This window comes from Pterocles gutturalis, unplaced genomic scaffold, assembly GCF_000699245.1.
Source record: "Pterocles gutturalis isolate BGI_N339 unplaced genomic scaffold, ASM69924v1 scaffold28032, whole genome shotgun sequence".
Taxonomy (NCBI): Eukaryota; Metazoa; Chordata; class Aves; order Pterocliformes; family Pteroclidae; genus Pterocles; species Pterocles gutturalis.
The window spans coordinates 5,979-29,763 of record NW_010111039.1 but is presented as its reverse complement, the minus strand read 5'-3'; the positions used below and the strand labels follow the sequence as shown (position 1 = coordinate 29,763).

The following is a 23,785-nucleotide window of genomic DNA, read 5'->3' as shown; positions in this document are numbered from 1 at the left end:
TGGTCGCGCAGGGCGTTCCCGGTGCCTTGCTGGATCCCTCTTAGAAAGGCGTCATCTGCTCGCCTTGTAGTTTTGCACGCGTGTGGATCTCCAGGGCAAAATCTGGGTGTAAGATCTGCATTGCAAACCTGACACTTTACATGTATACGCGGGGATCTTTCCTCTAACCAGGTGAATAATAGTTGGTCGGCTTCATAAGCCTTGGCAGGTTTGAGGCCAGAAGATGTGGCTTATCCAGCTTTTGTTTAATATTTGTAAGTAGTGTAGCAGTATTGATGTAGAAAATCTATTTTGCCTGCTGGAAAGCTGTGGGACTTGTGAAAAATCTAAGTTCAAGGAGGTTGATGCATTTCCTTTTACTCTCTAGGCATCTAGGCAAGCGTCCGGTATCCCTGGGCTGACTCCAACTGATGAAAAGTAAGTGCTTTCCGTCTTCACATCAGTCAAGTTCAGTATTGGCAGTGGATGCTGTTTCTGACCAAATATCTATGTTTTCCTCAGGGATGGCAACCTGCCGGATATCATTGCCAGTAGCAGTTTGCATGAGTTTCTGGTGAACCTTCATGAGAAATATGGCCCGCTGGTCTCTTTCTGGTTTGGAAGGCGTCTTGTTGTCAGCCTTGGCTCAATTGATCTCCTTAAACAACATGTTAACCCTAACCGGTTGTGTAAGTGTCTTTTGCTTTGTCTTTGAGTCCATTTGTTCCTTCTGGCCTTGCTGGGCATCCTAAGTCAAAGGAAACTGTGGTTTTATTCTAAGTAGAAAGAAAATGAGATTTAGTTTGCAGCTGATATAGTGGTTCAGGTATGTCTGTGGTCCTGCTTATGGGACTTGAATATCAGTGATCAAGAGTTGCTGCTGTCCAATGACCATCAAGAAATTAGTATGCTTTTGTTTTTTACTATCTGCCTACAAGCAAATGTTTATGGAAAGCATCATGCTTGTTAGTCACTTGAGACAGCAAGACAAAGATCCTGTATCAACTTACATGTTTTAAAAGCAGCTCGAAATACAATTTAAGAGGGGGAAATTTGCTAAATTAAGTCTGAAAAAAACCGTGCTAGTTTGTGATAGCTCTTTTAGGTGGTTCAGTGTGGAGGCTTTTAAAATATTTGAAGAAGTTTTTTAACTTTTGGTTTTCTTTGGCATGTAGAATTTTGTGCTGAAAAGCTCTAGTTATCTTCCAGACTTGGAAGTGGTCAGCAGTGCTGGTAGCTGAGTTGACTCTCTTAGTCTTGGGACGATATTTTAGTTTATGGTGCAAGTCTCTTAGGTGGGTGTTTTGCTTCCTAAGGTGATCACAGGCAATATATTAACTCAGTTGACATTTGGGTTTAACCTCTTGTTTTTCCAGTTTTCATCTTATAAGGTTGAATGAGGTGCTGGTTGCACATCTCTGACTGGATACTGTAGGCTGTCTTTAGGCACAGGCAGATATCTCAGCAACACTTTATGTGGGGTTGTGATGGATAAGCTTCCTGTGCAGTTGCATGACAGACTCAAGAAAATTGGTGATGATCTGGGGAAGGAGTGGGAGTTAACGAAGATCAGCAAGACACAGTTGATAGCAATGGCACTCCAGAAGGTGGAAACCCACCCTGAAAGATCTGAATGCACTCAAGTGTGTTTGGGGGAAATTGAGCAGGCAGTCACTTGCTCAGAGAAGTGGTGACAGGCGGCTGAACAGGCAAGTTCTTAGAAATGTACTAAATTTGGGAGTATCCAAATACTGCAGAAAAACAAATACAGTGCTTGGGATTCAATGCAGGAAATGGGACCCAGGCAGTTACAAACTAGTCTGGTGTCCTGCTATGCCAAGGGCTAAACATATTTTTTAAGGATAGGGATAAATAGGAAATGCATGTCATACTGCTTTAATAATTAGACTTCTAGACAAGGAAAGTGGTAGAACTGTGTTTCTGTCAGGATTTCAGTTCAGCATTTGCTTGGACATTGCTTGGGTCATCACTGAAGCTGAAGGTACTGGGATATGAGAAGTGGAAGAAGAAGCGAAGCTGGATTGTGTTGGGAAAGAGAAATGCTGGGTTAGGGAGGCAAAATACTTCCACTTATGTTAGCAGCCTGCCCTGGTGGCGTCACACAGCGACCACTTGTCAACACAGTAAAGCAGAGTGTCGGAGCAAGATGGGTACCCCCGGGGGCTCTGGTAGCAGAAACACGAAGGGGAGGAGCAAGAGCAGGCTGTATTATTTGCCTGCAGGATGCCATGGCCATGGAGAAAAAGATGCATTAAGTCATGTATTTTCTGTAGAGAGAGAGAGGAAAATATCTAGGCTATTGCAGAAGATGAACATGAGCCAGATCTGGAATCCAGTGTACGGCTCTGACTTCTGTACTCAGGCATGATTTTGAATAAAGCAAGTGCAAAGAAGGGCTGCCAGTGCTCTCAGGGGAGTGGGGTGCCTGTCATGCCGGACAGGCCAGGGAAAGGGTGTTCAGCCCAGCAGAAGGAAGAGGTTAAGGGGGGGGATCCTCTTAAAGGCAGCAGTAGCAGCAGGCTTAAGAAGGATAGTTCTCATGATGTGTGCCAAACTCAGACCTGAAAAAGTAGCAGCATTAGTTGTATCAGTGCTTTCCTTTTAGCACTGATGCTTCTCAGAAGTCCTCAAACTTTATTTGAGGTAAGGAATCTTACTGATTGTTTTTCCTGGAGCTTTGAGCAAAACAGTTCCCGCACCATTTCCTGGTGAGTGGGAATAGGTGGTGTGGTAGCTCTCAGCCACCAGCTGGCTCTGGGCAGCTTGCAGTTTTGTTGAAGATCTGGCCTTGCCTGTATTTCTTCTGTGCATGCTGTGCTGTAGAGCAGGAAACAGCCCACTGTGGACTGATTTATATCCCAACTCCTGCCTGGCCAGCCCCACCTGAAAACCCTTGCCATGTGACTCCTCCTCAGTCTGCTGGGATACTTGGGGCCAGAGCTGCTCTTCATAGATGCCTGCTTGTTGGTTTCCAAGTTTGAGGTGCAGGGTTTGGCTCCAAGTAGCATAGAAAGGTTCCTCTTGTCTCGTGTGTGTGTCACAGGTATGGCCAAACTTCTTGGAGAGAGAAAGGAAGAGGTGCTGACAGCACTCTGAGGTTCTTGGGATGAGGGAGGAGATTCCCTTGTAAGTGGAAGGAACAGTTGAATTTTTGACGTGCTTCACTAAGAGGACTGAAAATGTAACCCTAGAGGTGTTTTCAAGACAAGGACAAAGGAAGAAGCCTGTGGAAGTGCTGGCAAGTCTGTCTTCAAGAGGCAGTTTGTGCCTTGTGGAGTCACTTGTGAGAGAAGGAGGAACTCCTTGTGGAGTTTCTAGCCTCCCGTAGCTGTGGAAAAATAGCTGTTTCTCAAATACTGCCAGGCAGGGCCAGCCCTCAGCAAAGGGCAGCCTGGGCTCTGCAGTCCGGAGTTCACAACAGTAAGCATAGCAGTGGCATGGGACTGCCGGTTTGCCCTAGGGACAGGGGAGAAAAAGAAAATGGATCTGGTGGCTGATCCAGCAGTTTTCTTTCATATGCACCAGGAGAACTTTGCAGTTTCTGCAGCTGGTAGTGTCAAGCATTGTCTGGTGTCTCCAAATGCCTCTTCTTGCCAGATTTGCTGTGTGGGCTTTACCACCAGCCGTGTGTCTTGCTGGCTACCCCAGCACTGCGCCTGGCTCTGCCAGGGCTGGTCAACAGGGAATTGTGGCCTGAATAGTAGCAGCCACTCTATGGCAAAGTACCTTGGAGAGGGAATTGTCAGCAGCAGCTAGAGTCACATAAGAGCCGTCTCCATGTGGAGAGCCACAGGTACAATCTGCTGTGCCAAAAGTCACATGCACATACTCCTTGTCATTCAAAGTGGGACAGAGGGTGAGATGCAGAGCTTAAAAACAGTGTAAGGAAAATTATGTGAGAGAAGAGCATTTAGGAAAGTTTATCATGTTCACGCCTTTGGCCTCATTAGTTGCTTTTGTGTCGTTAGGTAGTAAGTCCTCTGCAGGTGGGAATTGTCTCTTCTTGTACGTTTGTCCAGTAGCATAATGAGGCCCTGATCTCTGCTGGGAATCCTAGATACATCCCCAGCTGGTGGGGTCATATGTGTCTTGTCCAGCGTTGATGTTCTCTGATGCCTCAGAGGTTTCACTCTCCATCTGGGAGAAACAACAAATGGTGTAATAAACAGTGAAAATATCCCTCTTGATTGCTGCTTCCAAATAGTTCCTTAAAGATTCTACCAGTTATGCAAGACCCACAGAAAGGTTTACAGGAAGGCAAAAGCATATTGCCATGCTTTATTGCACAGTTTTGTGTTGACATCTAATATACTTTAGCAAATCTATTAAGTAGAGGCCCCTGGTGGTGAAATTCACAGTTAAAAATCTAACTGAAATTGACCATGGGTATAGAAGATGGAGAGATGGATATGTGTTCTTTTTCTAGTTTGTACAAGTGTCTGTGCAGAAGAAAGATGGAAAGTAAGGTGATCGGAAGTAGAAAGCATTCTGTAGCTTAGTGCGGTACTGTTTGCTCTGCTGGAGGCAGCCCCGACTGGGAGAGGTTGGTGTTAGTTTGGAAAGAGCTCATCAGCAGGGAACTTGGTGCATGCAGGGGAAATTATGTAGGAGCAGTGGGGTGTCAGATGAGGTTTGCTGGGGCTGTGAAGCAAGGTAAGCAGTGCACAGAACAACCTCTGGCTAAGTCTGTAGTGTGAGCCAGTATGTCTTGAGTGCATAGCCACGCTCAGGGCAGGAGGGCACACCAGATGTCAAGGGGGAATGTGCTAGCAGGGCTGCGGATCAAGCTGGAGGAGAAGGGGAAGGAGCATGCCACACTCACTGTTGCCACCAAGTCAGTGGCACAACCAGCTGGGAACTTGCAAGCTGGGAACAAGCTTCCAACGCGTTCTTACTAAAGAGGTTGCAGGCAACCTCTGCAGGGGGAGCTGGTCACAGGATGGTACCCTGCTACAGAGAAGAGACCTTATGAGGTCCCAGCCCACACTGAGCAAGAGAAGCTTGACACCCCAAAGAGACTGTTCCTGGGGGAAGGAGCCATGCCTTGCTCACTGTCCAGAAGTAGCAGCACCTGATTAAAGAGATTGTTATTTTCATCATCCTTGCGTGGTGTGACTGCCTGACTTTTGAATGGTGTTTCCTTTATTTGCTTTCAGTGGATCCCTTTGAAACAATGCTGAAGTCCCTCTTGAGGTACCAGTCCAGCCTGAATGGGGATACAGGAGAGAGCCACATGAGGAGAAAGCTGTATGAAAATGGTGTGACGAAGTCCTTGCAAAGTAATCTTGCTCTCATCCAGAAGGTGCATAACTGCCTTTGTACAGCAGAGAAGCCCTGTGTGGCTCACAGGGGAAAGTTTAGTGAGAATAATCACTAGGATAAAGGAGCTGCATTCAAATTAGTGCTGGAACTATAAGTATCTTAGACAGCAGACAGCCTCTGCCCATTCAAGCATGGTGTGAATATGTGGTTTCTCTTAGCTCCAGTGGCTTAGGGGGAAGGGCTGAGCTTGGTGACTTTTTATGCCAAGATACTAGGTGCAGTTAAAGATACTGGAGCATCTGGATTCTAGATTTATTTCCCAGGACAGGAGGGAGGAACAAGGAACTAGCTATTGGGGACCACAAACAGGTGAAGAACTGTTCTGTTGACTGAGTCCAGCAGCCAGAATATGATCTGTTTCCCAGTCTGGAGCTACTAGTATTAAAGATTTAAAGGTTTCTTTTGTGACAGAGGGAACAAGAGAGAAGGACAGGGCTGCCTTGTTGGGGGAAAACCTTGGGAAGAGGCAGCAGATTTGAGGCTAAAATGTTACTGTTTAAGTTAACAATGGAAAGAAACTGTGGAAAGAATGTAGCTTCATGTCATAGCCATGAAAGTGTGGTCTCCCTTAGGAACTGGGTGGGAAAGTCTCCAGGGTATGTTTGGTAAATAGGCTGCTGATATTACTGCCAACTAATGGTTCCTTCCCTCTCAAGCTGTCAGAAGAGTTGCTAGCCAAATGGCTCTCCCTCCCGGAGGCACAACACGTGCCACTCTGCCAGCACATGCTGGGCTTTGCCATGAAGTCTGTCACGCAGACAGCTATGGGCAGCAGCTTTGAAGATGACCGGGAAGTCATCCGATTCCGCAGGCTCCATGATGCAGTAAGTGTCACGAAGAGCCAGGAAATCTCCTGTTTTATTTTTCCATGACAACACCACACAGCTTGTGTCTGTACAGTTTAGTACAAGCTACTGCTGAGACTTTAGCATTAAGCTAATGTTAAGTTTAAGAGCCTGAGGGCTCTGCCTCAATTGTCCCACACTGAAACTGTCAGATGCTACTGCTGATCCTGCTGTCATTAGTCTAAGGTGTTTCTAAAGGATCTGTGGGGATCAGGAACTTGGATCTAATGGCAGTTGAAACTCTACTGGGAATGCCAGTGGAACTTCTCCTTTTCAAAGATCTTCCGAAGACTCTCTGACATTGTGGAGAAAGGAAAATCTAAGGAGGTCCCAAGCTGTGCCCACATCTGGGGATGTTAAATCTGCCAGTGATAGGGTGGGAAAGAAACAGTTCTACCTCTCATTCAAAATTCCCATGTCTTTCCTCCTCCAGTTGTAATTACAGTTGTTTAATTTCAGCTCAATTTCAGCTATCATAGACGAATGGGACATGGTGTCCTAAAGAGGAGACCAGTTCCATATTCACAGGAAGTCTTCATTTTATTTGGTGTTTTCATTTGCCTGAATAGGGAAGAATAGAAGAGTCCCAGCAGTCTCAGCCTGTGGTGAGTGATGGTGCTCTTCTCTTTGTTCTTTCAGATTTGGTCAGAGATTGGCAGAGGTTTCTTGGATGGGTCCCTTGACAAAAACATGACTAGGAAGAAACTCTACGAAGATGGTAGGTTCCTCCCAAAATCAGTCTTTCTCCCAGTTTGATTGATTCTTAGAGTTAGCTAGCATATGGAAGCACTGAATGTGCCCAGCTGTCTTGGCTTTGTTGCAGAGTTGATCATCATGCCATAAGCTACCAGCTGTGTCCTTCTTACTCTCGCATGAGATCATTGTTTTGGAATTCAGTGACAAGCCTGCCATTATGCAAGAAGTTTGTAGGACTAGAACTCTAGTTCCAGATCTAGTTCTAGGCTCTATCCAGTCTGGAGGTTGATAGAGGATCCTGGGAAGTATCTTGTGCTTGCTCCCTTTCTGTTTTTTTCCCCTACTTTCCACTTTTAACCTCTCTTGGATGCAGGCAACTGTGCTAGGTGGAGACAGATGGAGCCACTTGGTTTGGCCTGTATGGTCATTCTTACGATGTACCATTTGGTGAATGGACTGCCAGACAGTCCCTCAGGCTAGAATACACAAATACAGAGGTGCTGCTTTGATGGATACCTTCCATGTGATAGCCTCTGTTGTGCTATTACAAGGTAACATGATTTTCAGGTCTGTTATGGCAGTGCTTTTATTTCTCATATATTTCATAGTAAGATATTTTATTTTTTTGTTGTCCTATCTTTTTTGTTGATAATAGTTAAAGCCTTTCAGTATTGATTATGATGTTAAACAACAGTAGCTTGTATCTAGAACTAAGAATTTGCTTGTAAATCCTCCAAACCCAGTGTTTCCTTCTTTATGTTGCTGGTTCTGTGGATTTCAGAACCTGAGGACAACTACTGCCCTGTTAACATGACGTTCTTCCTTGGGCACTTGTTCAGGACTGTTCCTGAGTTGTAGAAGAGTGATGCATTAGGGCACAATTTCACAAACTCCACATAGTAAAGCTTGGTGTTTAAATGTGCCATGTTGCTGGCCTTCCTATGCGGAGAGGAGGGAAGAAGGGTAGTTTTAAGATGAAGGTGCTGAATTGGGCCTTGGTAAATTGAGTTTCAGATCCAACTTCTGCTCCATGTTTCCTGGATAGTCTTGACTAGGTTATTTAAATCAGACAGCCAATGGCATCTAGGTCCCTAACTCTCCCCAGTTCCCAAAACAGCCACCAGGAGTTAAGCACCCAAATATCTTTCAGATGCATGGACTCTTTGTGCCAAAACCCTCCTTCGTTTTCCCCACCTTCCTCTCTGTCTATGCAGACTCTTTAGCACAGAGCCATCCTCTTACACCATGCTTGTAGAGCCCCTAGCAAAAGGGAGACCATCAGTGGCTGGAGGTGCTGTAACACTTCAATAATTGTAACTCTACAGCCCATGCAACTATTCTTATCCGACTCAGACCTCTTCTATGGGGGCTGATTCTCTGATAGTCCAACACTAACTGTTATTTGATTTCCCCTTATGTAATTTCAGCTTATAGAGTACGTGTGTCAGTTATACCTGTAAGGGTGGCTTTTTATAGGCAACCTGTCTTATTTGGTTCCTGCAGTTTCAACTAAATTGGAGATTCCGCCTTCTAAATTGACAGTAGCATGTAACAGAGGCTGCTTCTATAAGTGAGCTCAGCAGGGACAGCTGGTCTGAAAATCTGCTTGGGGAGATGGATTTGCAGCACTCAGGATGACCAGGTTTTAAAATAAACATTTATTTTTGCTTCCAAAGCTCTGATGGAGATGGAATCTACCTTAAGGAAAGTTACAAAGGAGCGCCGAGGCACATCATTTAACAGGCACATCTTTATAGACACCTTGCTGGAGGGGAGCTTGAGTGACCAGCAGGTCTGTGCAGCTGTTATGTCATTACACAGTAATGGACTTTTGCTATTACAAGCTCATTACATTGTAGCCTTTGATTAATTTTAAGTTTTTGCATCTTAGGTCAGATTCCTTACTAAAGCAGGGTTTCTTATTCTTCTTCCATTCCTACAGTGTTTAATTGCATTAGACTTTTGTAGCTTTCCTTGCCACTGCTTCATTGCTATTTTTATAAACCAGAAGTATGTTAGTATCAAGTATGTCTCATGCCATTCCAGTGGAAGTTCTGTAGAGAGTTCAGTCTGTGTCATCTAGATGTATTTCCTCCTCTCTGCACTAAAGGGATTTCATGCACTTGAATGGAGAATGTGCCACGTCTTTTTTATCTTTACGGTTTTATTAACTTCATTCTCTGAAGTAGATTTTATTTCCTAGATTCTGGAAGATACAATGATTTTCTCCTTGGCAGGATGCATAATTACTGCTAACTGTAAGTACAGATTGTAGGTAACTTTCCATCTTTACACTCTAAGGATGTCTAAAACTGTGCGTGATGACATGAAACTTATTCTAGGCTAATAAAAACTATATCCATCATCCTGTTTCTCCTGAGCTACAGATTTATAGAAGAAGGTAATTTTACAGCAGACTCTCAATGCAGCCTCACAGCTAGTGACTTGAAATTAAGCTGTGTTTGAAAACCTTCCTAGTCTTTTGGTGAATTTTAGAATTTCTTCCCATTGCTTTTCACTTGCACTTTAATGCCAGCCAATTGATGCTAAATTTGATGAAAAAGCACCAAAAGATGTAGGCCACAAAGATCATGATGTAAAATGGGTTCTGGCACATAGGAAGGAAATTAGAGCAGAGTGCTGGAATCAGACTGGCCACTTTGAATTTCTGGAGGATAGGTGTGTTCCATGTATGGAAGACTTTCAAAGGAGCTACTTCGGGATTTGTGCAAAGATGATGGGGAAAAAAAAAAAAAACCAAACCAAAACAAAACACAACTAAAAATACAAACTGGAGCTGTGTAAAATCTCTTATGATAGGGGGATGATTATCAGGTTCTATATCTCAGCCAGTGGGGCTGGAACTCCAAAGAAAACCTCCCAGGTGCAGCTGAGTGTTAAAGAATGTGGAAAGTAAATTTGGCAGCTAAGATAATACTGTCTCCAGAGAATATCCTCTCCAAGTACTACAGGAAGACTGTAATTTTAAGGGGCTTGACTCCTCAGGGATTCCAGATAGTTCTCGTGAATAGACAGTTTGGAGTGGTAGGAAGATTTCCTTGTAGCTTTAGGGAAGCTGCATCCTACATACTTATTTTTTATGCAAGGTTTCTTTTTCACTCTGCTATTGAAGATATCTCTTGAGTACCTCACAAAATAGATGTAGGGTAGACAAGTGCTGGCCAACCTGCTGGAGAAAGCTGTACTGTTCTCGTTGCTCCCTGTCAGGAGCCCCAGACATTGGCTGTCTGGATCACTCACCTGAGATGTGCAGGGGAAGCCCCCTAAATAAGGGAATTTTCTGATGCTTTTGACAAACCAGATTTTCATTTGCATGTTTGGTCTAATGACCCTGGTTCCCCAAGGTTTGCTGGGATGTGTGGTCCCTTCCCCAGAGCCTTGAGGCTGAATGACTGAGTCTCCTGCACAGCTCTCTAAGCTCCTCAGAGCATTGGAAAGAGAATTTTAGCTTTCAGTGTCTGTTGTTACACAGGAGGTCAGCCTCTACTCCTGCCACTGAATACAGAATCAGTACAGTGTGCTGTGAACAGAGGTCACCCTTTTCTGGGTCAAAAAGCAATGTTGCAAATACAGGAAGGAACAAAACTGAACGCAGTTTGTAAAGGACTGAATTTTCTGGGTTCTGTCTTGTCTTGATTTCTTTCCCAGTGTGTACCTGGGCAGTCTATTTCCTGACAACCTCAGAAGATGTTCAGCAGAATCTCTACAAGGAGGTGGACCGTGTTCTGGGGAAGGAACCAATTACACATGAGAAGATCGAGCAGCTCAGGTGGGTCCCATGGAAATGCAGAGGAAGGTTATCCCATGTGGTGGAGACAAGGACTTCATGTGCTGGAGCCTAGTACCCAGCCTATACTGGGCCAGGAGAAGGTGTCTGAAAGCTACTCCCTTCTTTTTTTGGAAGTGATCAAACCACAGGGTGACTTGTAAAACAGAGAGAATCTGCTGTAGGGCTCCAGACATGGGGGCCAAGCTGCTCTCTTCAGGGTGTCTAGAGGAATCCCTTTAGTTTCCTTGGCAGAGGAAAGCACAGAATCAGTGCCCTGACTGTCACAACAAAATGAGTTTGCTTACGTTGTTTTGTTTCTGTCCTAGTCTTCCAAAAGTAGAGGTAGGCCGTCATTTTAATGGTTGGATTAACGCCAGACGTCTTTAGAGAGAAAGCATGGAATAATCTTAATTTCAAAGGGCCACAGAACTCAGATGATGACTAGTCAACAGTGTGCCTTTTTCATGTATCTGTTGGTGCAACTGGGTGCATTTTGTATTTGGAGTAGTGTTAGAGTTTCAGTAAGGGAGTATTGACTATGTGGGTTTCTTGCTACTTCTTGTATGGGTGAGAGGTCCAGGAAAAGGACTGGTGTGTTTATGCTTTTTATCAGAGTTAGTTTGGTTTAAAATCTGAAAAAAGTGCGGTGAAAAGAGATTTTTATAACCTTCCCTTAAAGTTGATAACAAGATTTAATGCTTCTTGCAAAGATGCTGGAACTCCTTGCCAGAAAAAAAAATAAAAAATGAAGTGCCTCAGTGTGGTTTGAGACAGCTCCAGGAGCAGACTGTGACCCTAAATGCAGCAAGTGACTCAGCTCTCCTTGCTACCAAAAGGACGTGGACAAGCTTCTCTCTGGAAGAGTTAAACTAACCAAGTTTTACTGGTTGCAGATACTGTCGGCAAGTCCTGTGTGAGACAGTGCGAACAGCAAAGCTTACTCCCATTGCTGCACAGCTGCAGGAGCTGGAGGGCAGAGTTGACCAGCATACTATCCCCAAAGAGGTAGGGCAGCACTGGGAGCATGGGCCACTCTCCTTTCCTGGACAGGAATTTGCTGTTTCCTCTTTTTCCCACGGAGGGGTGAGGCAGGAAGACCATTTCTTCTGACATTGTTGGACTTGAGCAGCTGCTCTGTCATCTGAAAGTACAATTTGGCTCAAAGTTTGCCCCGCAGTTCTTCTCTGGGAGGGGCTCTGGGAGTTCATGTTCTCTTGCTGAGCATATTTACTTCTGGTTCTGGGTCCACCAGGGATAATTCATCTTTTGAATTGGCTTATGGGCTCAGTTGTGCATAAAAGAGCATGATTTCAGGCCTGATCATATCACCCATATTTCCCACAGAGTGGTACCTTCCGTTGCAGAAAATAAAAGTAGTGCATACATCCATGCCAGCAAGAATAGAGGAATGGGATCAGACCCTCTCTAACCACCAACAGTTCCAGCATGGGCCTTAGAAGTTAAAATCCTAACATCTGGGCATGGATTATGAACTCTGTAGATGAATATAGTGTATTATCTTTTTAATCCACCTAATAAATATGAGTAGTCTACAGAATAATCGTCACCCAGCAGGGTTTTCCAGAGGTGTCTTTAATTGTGCATTTCATTCTTCTCTGACATATATCTCCTAATTTTCTTTGCAGACACTTGTGCTATATGCTCTTGGTGTGATGCTGCAGGATAGTTCATCATGGCCATCACCATACAAGTATGTAGAGTCAAGGCTTTTATTGCAGCTAATTCCTTTCCTTTTTTAAATTAATATTCTTTAGATCTTACACCACAGCCTGTTTGGCTGCAGGGCCTGCCTTAAGCAGATTTTGGAGATGAGAGGAAGTCTGTAAGAAAATCAATTTATAAAGGTCTTGGTTTGTTTGTCTCCGTGGGTGGGATTTTGGGGCAATTCAAGTCCTCCCATGCTCCAGTCTGTGTGTGTGCATGTGTTAAAGTTTAATAACAATGTTTTTGGACATACATGTGCGCACACACACATGCACACAGAGCTTCCTTGGCAAATGCTGGTAAATTCTTTTTAAGGTTTTCTGTGAGAGAGAAACAGTGATTTGAATGGCTTTGGAATCACTGCTTGTCATTGTGAAACAATGATGCAAGGGGGGAAGCGTCAGTCTGAAGTTTTGTTTTTTCAGGGGGAAGGAAAATGCTACCTCATTTACTTCTGTCTGTGAAAACAAAACTGGATCCAGGACAGTATTTTGGAGGTTAAAGCAAAAAATTACTGTCCCTTCTTGTGGCCTCCAGGAGGCAAATATTAACATCTAATTTGATTTACTTCACTTGGGCTGGGAAAAAAAGTGTGGGTCAGTTATTCTAGACAGAGAGAACAGACAGTTGAGATTTAGGAGAAAGAATAGAGCCTTTAGAACAGCACTTGTCTTCTCCTGCAAGTGTGGCTCTTGTAAAAGGGTCAGGAATTGATGCTCTGATCTACAAGCCTCTTGGCAGGGATTGCCCACTATGATAAGACACGCACTGTGTTTAGGAAGGGTTTGCTGAGGCCTTGTGGGAGGGACAGTGAAGACTGCTTTAAACAGTGCTCTTACTCCAAGGAGGAGGTTGACATTGAGGTTTGGCCTGAGGTAGACGTGGATTTCTGTGATGGAGATAGGAGATCAGCTCTTTGATCCTTTCACCTAGCTGTACAGAAACACTGTGCGTGGCTGTTTGCCCTCCTTTTTTTTTTTTGCTAGGCAGATGCATTTTCTCTCCTATTCCAACATCTGTAATTTGTCACTTCAGTTGAGGGGCAATGTAAGTTTCCTGTTTTTACTGAGGGTCAGCACCCACGTGTCTTTTCACCTTGGTAGAAGCAGAGCTTGGTTGTTTAGGCAGGGAGCCAAAAGCTTGAAGTATGAGCAGAAATATTTATCATAAAGTGAAAGAGAACTGCCTTCCATCCATCAAATTTCCTGTTTGGTGTTTTTATATATATTTAAATCGAATGGTATTGTATTAGTCTCCCTGTGGTTAGTTGATTATGGGAATCTTGTTTTAACTCATACCAGCCCTGGATAGTTTTCTCACAGCCTCCACCATCCCAATGCTGGAAACCACTTTTCTCACTTGTATGAGTCACCAGCTTACCTCCCCCAGTACATACACATACAACACCAGCTGCTTGAAGAGAAGGGTGAGGGGCAAGGAGAAAAGGGAAATATTTTTGGAAGTGAGAGAGGAAGGGATGCAGGACGAGAGAGAGAGAGAGAGAAAGAGGGAGATAAATCAGATTGTGTGTACCCTGGAGGGGAACAGAGGGCAGGTGGCAGCATCAGCTCAGCTGTGTACTCAAGCTAAATACCCACTGTTGAGAGGTAACGCATATTAGTTCCAGTCCTGTGTCACACTAACTCAGTTTGTCAGCATTTTGACCAAGCTGGGACACAGCTGACCAGCTGCGAACATAGATGGAGTGGGTGCACAATTGTCTCCATATATCTGTGTGGAACTACCTGGCATGATTTAGAGAGAGCAAATTTGTGAGATTCTGTATTTGAGTGCCAGTTTCTTACTCACGTGTGTGTGTGCACATGTGGCCAGGAAAAGGATCCTGTGCCCACACAGAAAGCCTCAGTGTATTTTGTCTTTCATAGGTTTGACCCAGAGAGATTCAATGAGGAATCGGCCGTGAAAAACCTCTCCTTGTTGGGTTTTTCAGGAAGCCAGGAGTGCCCAGAGTTGAGGTGAGCATAGGGAAGGAAGTCCGTATGTGTCTCTGTAGCAGACAGGAGAGAAGGTGCTTTCAGCCTCTTCCTGTTACTGCTGAGACAACCTGTCCAAGCTGGCAGTTGTCCTTGGCAGATTTACATCGTAGCAAGGTTTTTATTCTTTTTTCTTGCTTCTTCCCTCAGGTTTGCCTATATGGTGGCTACAGTTCTGCTGAGTGTCCTGGTAAGGAAACTGTATCTCCACCCAGTGAAAGGACAAGTCATGGAGACCCAATATGAGCTGGTAGCCTCACCAAAGGAGGAAGCCTGGATAACGGTGTCTAAGAGAAGCTAAGAGCAAGCAGAACAAGGGGCTAAGAGTGCCAGCAGTAAAGTTCTGAGCAAGGGCCTTAAGGGGGAATCATGCTGGCACCACACTGACTCAGCCAAGGAATTTTACATCCAGATTTTGTTACTTCCATGTTCTTAACCACATACCTCTCTTGGGTACTTTTTCTAAGTCAATTAGTAGTCATATTAAAGTAGATTTAATCTGTATGCCTTTTTTTATGTTTGCTTTTGGATCTCTGGCCAAACCACTGCAAAGGAAGCAAGAAAACCTTGCAGTGGTGTATGTATGAACTGTTGGGTGCCAGCTAGTCAAAGACCAGACCTCTGGTTAATCCTGCCCCTTTCCAACATCAGCCAGAGCTGGATAAGAGTGCCTCCCTTATCCATTTGAATGCTTCTTCATGGATCCTAGCTAAACAAGACCTTGGAGACACAAGGACAAAGCCTTTCTCTATATATAGGGTTTTTTTTTTTATTCAAAGTGTCTTTCCTTCCCTTGAGCTATAGCTATAACTGTCAAGAAGAGCAGATATATCTTGTCAGAAGTATGTGTGAGTGTGTGAGAGAGAAAGAAAGAGAGAAATAAGGTGGGGCGGGAATTGCTCCACCAGTTCTCTTGCTAGGTAATCTTGCCATGCTGTGGGGTTGCAAGGGAAAGGATGACTTAGAAATGCTAGTAAACCAAGAGGAATAAAACTGGTTTGGCCCCTGAGAAAGCCGAAGCATCAGTAATAATATAATGAAATGAAATAAAACCACAGAACAAAGCCCTGAGAAAGGGATCCTCCGTCGTAACAGTTGTGAGGGCAGTGTGTAATCTAATCAGCATCAGAAACTGACAGATGCTTGCAATTCATTTGGCACTGGGTCAGCATGAGACTGGTCATGCAAATACTGGAAGGGGAGAGTGCTGATTTTATAGGGCTCTGGATTAATGTTCTTCTTAATATCTTAAAAGCCTTTCAAAGAATCCTCTTCCAAAATGGGTGCCAGCCAAAGCAGCATCACATGCCACATGTTCACATGCTTTTCCCTCCTTTTCCCTCCTCCTTTCTTTCTCTTTTGGCCGTCACAGGCCAGATACTGAAAGATTTTTCAGAGACCCACTGAACTGCTTGCAAGGCAGGAGCCTCTTGCCCCATCATCTTATTGGAGTAATTGCCATCTGACTTCCTTTTCAGGTTGTGTTTCTTCCTCTCCCCCACCCTCCTTACGTAGGATCATCCTTTGCCTGATCTGTATAAGTCTTTTCCCCATAAAACTGACTTCTTTGTTAGCTCCAGTTTCTAGCCCCCTTCCCACCTGAAAGCTGTGTGGTGGTAGGTGAGGTGTTGCTCAGCCTGCAGCTGTGTATGCCCGAGCTGTACACAGCTCCTGATGCACCACGGAGCAGGTGAGGAGCATGTGGCTCCCATTAGAGCTACTTTCTAGGCACACATTACATAGGGTAACATACCTGGTAGCTGCAACTCCCATTTCTGCAGACGTCGTTCCTTTCAGTGGCACCTACCAGGTCAGGAAATCTGCTGCTCTTATAAAAATGTTTGGCTCTTGTATTGCTGCCGACTGCTGGCCTGAATGCAGACCTGTCATCTCTTATGGGGTTAACATCTGATGCCAGCCTCTGTGGGCACCAGACAAAGAAAATTCTGCTCTTGGGTTTAATGTGTCAGCTCTGCTTTTAGTGGAGCTGTAGAGGTTCAGATCCCTCCTGGTGCAGTTTGTGTTGGGTGAGAGGGAAGACAGAGATGCTGTTCTACTGGTTTTTGTCTGCTGGGCAGAAAGAGGAGGGTTGTGCAGTTCAGCTTGCTGCCTTTGCTGCATTGATTTTTATAATGAACTGCAAGAAAGCTCTTGGTAATCTGACCTCCATTTAACTGAAGGTTGGTCATGTCCCCAGATGGCAATTCGTGTTAAGCTTTGCTTCACTGCTTATGCAAAAAGGCCTGTTTTTCTTGAAGGTTTCAGATGTCTCCTAAACCTTTTGGAGACATGAGTGTGGTAAAGGATTTTACTTTAAAACATCCCTGGTGTGCAGAGGCAAAATGGAGACTGTTATTGCCTTCTTGGGAAAAAAATGGTAGGATAGCACTGTCCCTGCTAGGAAGTGGACAAGGAATATAACTGAGTGGTGAAGATCTGTTTTCTTGTAGCCGTGTCATAGGAGTGAAGCTTTCAGACACCAGAAAGGCTTCCCAAGTGTCATTGTTTGGACTTCTGTTACAGAATTTTTCTGCTTTGCTGGAGCTGTACAGGCCAACTGCCTTGCAACAGCCCTTCCCCAGTTACAGGAATCAAAAATGGGAGTAATTCCATATATTTCTGTTACAAATTTTCTGTCAGCCTGCCACGGGTATTGCATCCTGTAAGACTGTGCTCTCAGTCCAGGCCAGTAATGAAGCATGCTACAGGACTCAATGACTCATACAAGAGAAGACTATGGCCCAAAGTGCTGGAGAAAGCCAATGGTTAGTTTGTATTTGCTCAAAACTGCTGTCAAAAATCCACCCTGCCTCATCAGTTAAGGAAATGCGTTGAGCATGGAGGGAAAGGAGGGGGGTAAAGCATTCTCAAGCATTTGTTACGCACTGCTCAGAGTGACACTGAGGTCATTGCCACATTGTTTGCTGAAGTAAGTCTCTAAGTTTCCATTCCTCACCCCATGTGTGTCAGTCATTTCAGTCAGCCTATCAAGATTTAGTGTAACACTCATCAGCCTAGCTGTGGATCCTTTTCTTGGGCAGCTAATCCCCTTTTTTGTATGGGTGTTCCTACAAATTTGCTGGGAAAAAAAAAAAAAAAATATGACTGGGCATAGGAAGTCTATGCTGGACATGTCACAAGGTTGCAGACAAAGCTGAAACATTGTTAGATGCCAGCCTGGGGAAAAGCCCCAGTCAGCACCTGCACTGTAGCAGATAGCCAGTCTTGGGAGTCCTCTCAATAGGGAACAGGGTTTTGTCAGTCCTGGTGCTCAGACCCATGCACTAAGGACATATCTTAAGGCTCAGAGATCCCTTCTGGCTGTAACGTGGGGATGTGGGCAAGCATTGCAACCTGTGGAAAAAAATGCCTTGGTCTAGGAACAAAGCCAAGAGAGGGAAGTTGCTTCTATAGTGTAGCGAATTAGTGCTTTTTATGCTTTATATTCCTGCTTTACATCAGAAAGCTACTTCCCAAATTCCACACGATGGTTTTGAAAAGCATACAGAAAAGCTGTCATTTCATTCCTTGGACTCTTACTGTAGAATAAGCTTCTACAGAGAGCTACAAACTCATGGAAGGTAACAGGCTAAATATATCTCTGTGCCTATGCAACCTGCTGCTCTCAGAAGCAGGCAGGCAGCACAGGTGCCAGGAGCAGTCAGGCCATCACTAATTGACTCTCATGGCTGTTTCTGGCTGACAAAGCCTTATACTTTTGCCCCGCGTACTGGTGGCAACTGGTGAGACAATTGTTAATATAACTTTGAGCAGAGCAGACAGCTTATTGAGCTAGCCTCCCACTACCTCCAAAATATCCATGAATGGTGTTACCTCTAGATTTTAATTAACCTGGGCTGCCTATAGAGCCATTATTGCAAATTAGTAATATCCTTCTGTTCCCGGCAGTTTAAGGACTTGCTGGTAATGGCTGTGGCATGCAGCACAGAGTTGATGGCTGTATGTTTTATTTTCCATCATTAGATGGAAAGGATGATCTTGGCAACTTCTGTCCTACTTGCTGCAAAAGTAACTGTTGGTTGTTGGGCAGAGTGGACATTTGCTGATTTAAAATACCTTGGGCAGCTCTCATGCCAGCTCCCCCATTAGCTGTGCAGTTACATGAACCCAGGGCTGGTGGCAATCCAAACAGAAAACAGTATCTCACCTGCATAGTTTGTTTGTGAAAATTTGGGTACTGCTTAACTCCCAGGTAAGCAGCATTGCCTTCTCACTCTTTCTGTCTCGGGTGCTGTGCACACATTCTCACTGACATCAGGAGATACCTATAGGGTCTCACCCCTCAGCAGGGCCATGTATGACCTTCCCAAGGTTTCCGTTAATGCTACAGAAGGGGCTCCCTGACATTGACCCTGGGATGTAGATATATCCTGATCAGCAGAGTGAAGTTTACAGGTTATTGGCTTCCTTTCTGTGTTTGGATCCTCTTGTAGTTTTGGGGCAAAAGGAATAAGGCGTAGAGCAGTACCTTCATGAAAGCACTTTGAGCACACAGGACTTCACCTGCTTCCCTACCCCTTTTATCAAGAGTGACAGGGAAGGGGAAAAAGGGCTTCTAATGAGAAGGAAAATCTTAATTAGTTGTGAGTTATGCCACCAGAAGTGAAACTTGTAATTACTGTGGCAGCTCTTGCTGCTTCTTTCCACTTGTCTGAAGCAGGAATTGCTGGAAAATATTCCAGGCATCTTTCTCTGGAGCCTGAGAGTATACACCCCCATCTTGGCATCTCTAGCTGAGCTCAGGACTGGTTTTTAGCAATCACTTTTCAACTAAACAAAAGGCCTGTTTGACATCTTTTAGGATTCAATGCCAGGTTTTTGGTGGTAGCAGATGGGGAAGAGGAACTACCACATGCAGGAAAAAAAAGGCGAAGAAAGTGTTCCTCGCATATGGAGGGTGGGGAAGAAGATAAGGGTTTCCATGGCAACATTCCTTTAATACAATTATTTTTAAATCTGTGTGAATTTTAGCATTCAAAACACAGTTGTGTTTCCCACAAAAAAGATTTGGGGGAGGGCTGGAGTGGAAAGAATTTTTTTCCCCTACTTTTCAGGTCATTCCTATTTCTTTTACAGATGAGCCTGAACCCAAGATAAACGAAGTCCGTGCAATTGCTCTGATGCTAATGTTCCTGTAAAGAAAAGCCTTGCTTCCAGGAGGCAAAAAGCATCAGTCATAGTTCTCTATCTGCACCAACGTCTCTGGCACAAGCACTTGATCATCTCTTTAATGGGAAAAGTAGTTTAAATAGATCAATGCTAGGCCAGAAAAAAGTCACAAGGACAAATCTTGCAGGATTCCACATTAAAGCCGGTGTAACTTGGAGCAAAATCTTAATTGTAATTTACATACAGATGAGTGATAGTAGTGGTGATAAGGCAGCTGAGGCCTTTTGCCTTGGCCAAAGAGGAGAGAATATAGAAGTGAAAGGGCAGAGGGACTAGGCAGAATGTGTCCCTGGTGAGTGTCTTGGTTACCTTGACAACAATCAAACATCGCTGCAGGTAGGCAAGTGATGGTCCAGTGACACTGTTCGGCAGGAAATGTTTGCTCTTTTTATGGGGTATCAGTGCTGGGGCCACCTCTGAACCTCTTTGAAGCATCTCTGCTCCAGGCTCTGCAGCGCTGAGCTCTTCACGGGTACTGGCATGCTCTGCTGCCACCTCCCTGCTGGCATCCAGGCAGGTCAGCTCTGTCACAAGCCTGGCAGTGAGACATCCAGTGCTGTGCCTGCTCGGCTGCCAACTTTCTAGTCTCACCAAAAAAGGTTTTTTTTTTTTTTTTTTTTTTTTTACAGTGGCTTCCAACTCAGTAATGACTCAGATGCTGCAGCAAGGGTAAAGCGATCATCTTCCCCCTCAGAGCTTTGCTGCAGAAGGCCCTGGGTACCCTCTCTAAAAGAGAGCTTGCTGGGCCTGGCCATCAGCTGGATTCAGTTCTTTAATTTAACTGATATAACGAGATGCTCCAGCAGTGCTGTGTATCTGCTGGCTCAGGGGCTGTGTTTCAGCAATAGACTAAATTATTCCTACAGGTACATTGTGTTCAGAAGCCTTGGGGAGGGGAGGCTGGGAGGGAATGGATGGTCATATATAAAAGTGAAAGTGCTATTCACCCAATAAGGCTCTTGCCCTGACCAAATTTCCCTAGGCCATGAATCCAGGAAAGGAACAAAAATCCATTGGAACAGTAAGAGAAAAACAGTAAGTCATATTTGGCCATTTACCTTTTGGGGTGAGGAAGGGGATGCGAATAAGGGTGCCTGAAAAAGCCAAGTTCATACTGTCAAAGTGTGGAAATTGTCACTTGGTAGCTTTGTTTCATATTGGCTGAGACTGATACAGAATAAGCAAGGCTCAGATCTAGCTAAGGCAACTTTGTTACCCTTGTCATCTTCCCAACATCTTCATTGATAAAGCCTATCACCAGTGTGGAAAAAGCTGCACTTTTCACTGTTGGATCCTCTATTGGAATTCATTGTTGTCAGATACATTATTTTTAATTCTGGGAATAATATTCATGCCCTGACTAACATGAAAATGCATACTCTGGCTTTGTAGTTTCTTGGACTGAAAAGCAAATGACTTGCTCATACCGGGCTTGTTAGCTGTGAGTTATTGGCTATATATCTCATGTTTATTCCATCCCTTCCTTTAAGACCACTGGTATTTTGTGCTGCACACTGATGCTCTAGCTCCATGCATTTGCTTTACAGCTGAACTCCGGGAAATGCAGGAACTCTGCGATACCTAAATAACAGCAATGTGGCAACTTCAGTCCCTGCTCAACAGCCTTCAGTATCCAGTATTTCACACGCTGACTCTTACTCCATCCTCAAGTGCTTGTAAGTCAGCCCAATGACGGGGTTTGGGGCAACATGGATGCTAGACAGGAGTAACTGGATTGCTGCTGGGCTGAGGAGTGGAAGAATTGCTGCTGTGTTACAACATGTATGAACGTTCTTGCACAGCTCTAAGCTTCCACAAATACAGCTTCCAGGCCAAAAAGCCCTGCCTTCTGGCAGTTTGGCTACCACCTGTCACTGTCCTGCTTGGGAAGAAAGGAGGTTGCCCACTATGTGGCAGATTAGTTTCTGAACATGCCCTGGCTCTGTGAGGTGGCTGTCCTGCTTTTGCAAGCTCTTCCAGGAGTCTGAATGGGGGAAAGGTGCCTTGGGAGGCGAGGAGTGAGCTGTGTGAGTTAATGGGAGCTGACAGGGATGCCTGATAGAATAGACCATCACATATGATGAAAAACCAGCTGGAGCAAGGGTTGCAGCTGCCCCACATTCATTGGTGAGCAAGATATTTGAGAACAGAGAGGGTGCGTGAAGCAGTTAGTCCTTCTGCTTTGCAGAATTCATATTACATTTGCCAGAGCCTGCATCTTGATTTGATGGTATTGTTCTTGTAAAAGGAAGGAGCAAATTGATTGCTTGCTAACAGACTGCTCTAACTTAACCTCAAGCGTGGGCCTGGGCCTGCAAACCTTTCTGTGACTGTGACTATTATCTGTGCTGCGTGATTACATTGATTACCACTGACTTTCGTATGTTGGCCTAGCGCAGTTGCACTTAAATCTTGGTTATGGCTTTCAGTTACCAGAAACCAAATTTTTGAAGCTATTTAGGTGTTTGGCTTTTGACTGTTGCATTAAACACCTATTTGACTATTTAAATGCCTAGATGTCTTTGTAAGTCTAGTAGTGCCATAATGCAAAGAAAAAGGAAATGATACAGAGGCTTTGCTGGGTCATGCCTCTGGTTTCCTATCCCAGCAGTGATAACTACGTGGGGCCTGTATATATATATACACCATAGCTCATAGTGAACCTCTTTTGTGCTTGAGGAAGCTTGATGGTGACTTTCACATAGTAAAGGTAAAAATACTTTTAACATATATTCTGCATTAGCCTCTATATATTTTATAGCTGTACTGTTCCAGTGTGGTAAGCTGAGCTGAGCAATCACATTTTTGCAATTACCCTCAAGAACTGGAAATCCTTATCACCTCTCTGTTTCTTTCTCCCTCTACTACAGCACTGGTCTTGAAATTGTCACCACAGCTAAAAATCCTTATTCTGTAAATTAAACTGTGATTTAAAAAAATTTTATAGTGCAGCCTCCTCCGAAAACCCCACCAAGTCTCTTGCTGATGTGACTCACTCAATTACTCATGTGGGCAGACGTTCAGATAATAAAAGTAGTTAATGGAAAAATGTGAGAAATACTGCTGGTTCCTGAGGAGGCAGGGGAAGGGGAAGGCTACTGCAGGTATTTTATCCTAAGAGCTGATGAATTCACTGAGCTCCCAGCCATTTTTAAAAAAATTATTTCTCCATTCTGCTTTTTCCTTGGTATAAAAACAGCTTGAAAAATCAGATTGGCAGTAGAGGAGCAAAAGTACAACAGCTGTATGTGTTTGCTCCTCTGCTCCTCTTCCTACATATCGGAAATGATAGCCAGTCGTGCCCTGAAATAATCTCTTTTTCTTAAAGATGTATATACTTAAACAACACTCAGTACTCTAATGAACTCTGGATTCCTGAATCAAGGAGTAGAGCTAGGAAGTGGCCACAGGAGCCCTTTGGTTGGAGGTGTCACATATACTGACAGGGACCGGATTTTTCTGGTATGAATAATAGGCTGTTGAGATTTGGTGTGCAATAGTTCAGGTAATACAACTAGAAGGCAGATTTCAATGACATTCAGTGAGTGCACATTTGAAGAATATGGCAATTCTTGAAGTTGGTGAGGCAGAAAGTTACTGAAGAGTAGTACGACACCACTTCAATGTGAGAGCCCCCTTACACAATGAAATTATACATGTAGGATGGTTTCAGAGAGACTTAGAATTAAACCAAAACTGGAACTATTAGAGCTGAGGGCTAGCTGGCATTTGCAAAACAACCAGAACAGTTAACTCTTGGTTGTGTGGCTCTGAGGCTACTAGATTTTTGAGGGATGTGCTACCGCAAATGGCTGCGTGAACCCCTTCCAGCAACAGTGATGGGTGTGAAAAAGGAGAGGACACAAGGATGTGCTCATTCCTTATGCACGATGAGCTGGGATGGAGACTACGGTGTGACTTGTAAAATAGAGCTTCTGGCACAGAGAAGCATGGGTGTTGAGGCTGTGGACCTGAGAAAGCAAGCTGTCAGATTATATTTAGTGAATACATGCAGCTGAAAAGCACAGACAGGGAAGGAGGGGAACTAATGTGTAGCTGGGCCACAGGGACAGTGAGGACACGGAGCAGGGAATGAGGCTGTTTAGAGAGGATGAATTGTCTTGGTGTTCCCGATTCAAATAAATCTCTGCGTGAGGCCAGGGATCTGCGCAGACTTGTATAATTACTTTGAACAGCAGAGCTCAGCTTTACTTATCCTTCAG

At 44.4% G+C, this 23,785-nt stretch overlaps 1 protein-coding gene across 1 annotated transcript; it reads left to right on the top strand.

Moving 5' to 3' along the window:
* Positions 1–208: 208 nt before the first annotated feature.
* LOC104458969 (cytochrome P450 20A1) lies at positions 209–14,876 on the top strand (the record flags this gene model as incomplete). Its single annotated transcript, XM_010073625.1, has 13 exons — positions 209–254; positions 368–417; positions 502–668; positions 5,157–5,302; positions 5,979–6,146; positions 6,807–6,885; positions 8,540–8,655; positions 9,067–9,121; positions 10,533–10,653; positions 11,547–11,658; positions 12,300–12,364; positions 14,265–14,354; positions 14,523–14,876. Coding segments are annotated over 13 exons (1,366 nt in total), but the record flags the coding sequence as incomplete, so codon positions are not given.
* Positions 14,877–23,785: the final 8,909 nt, after the last annotated feature.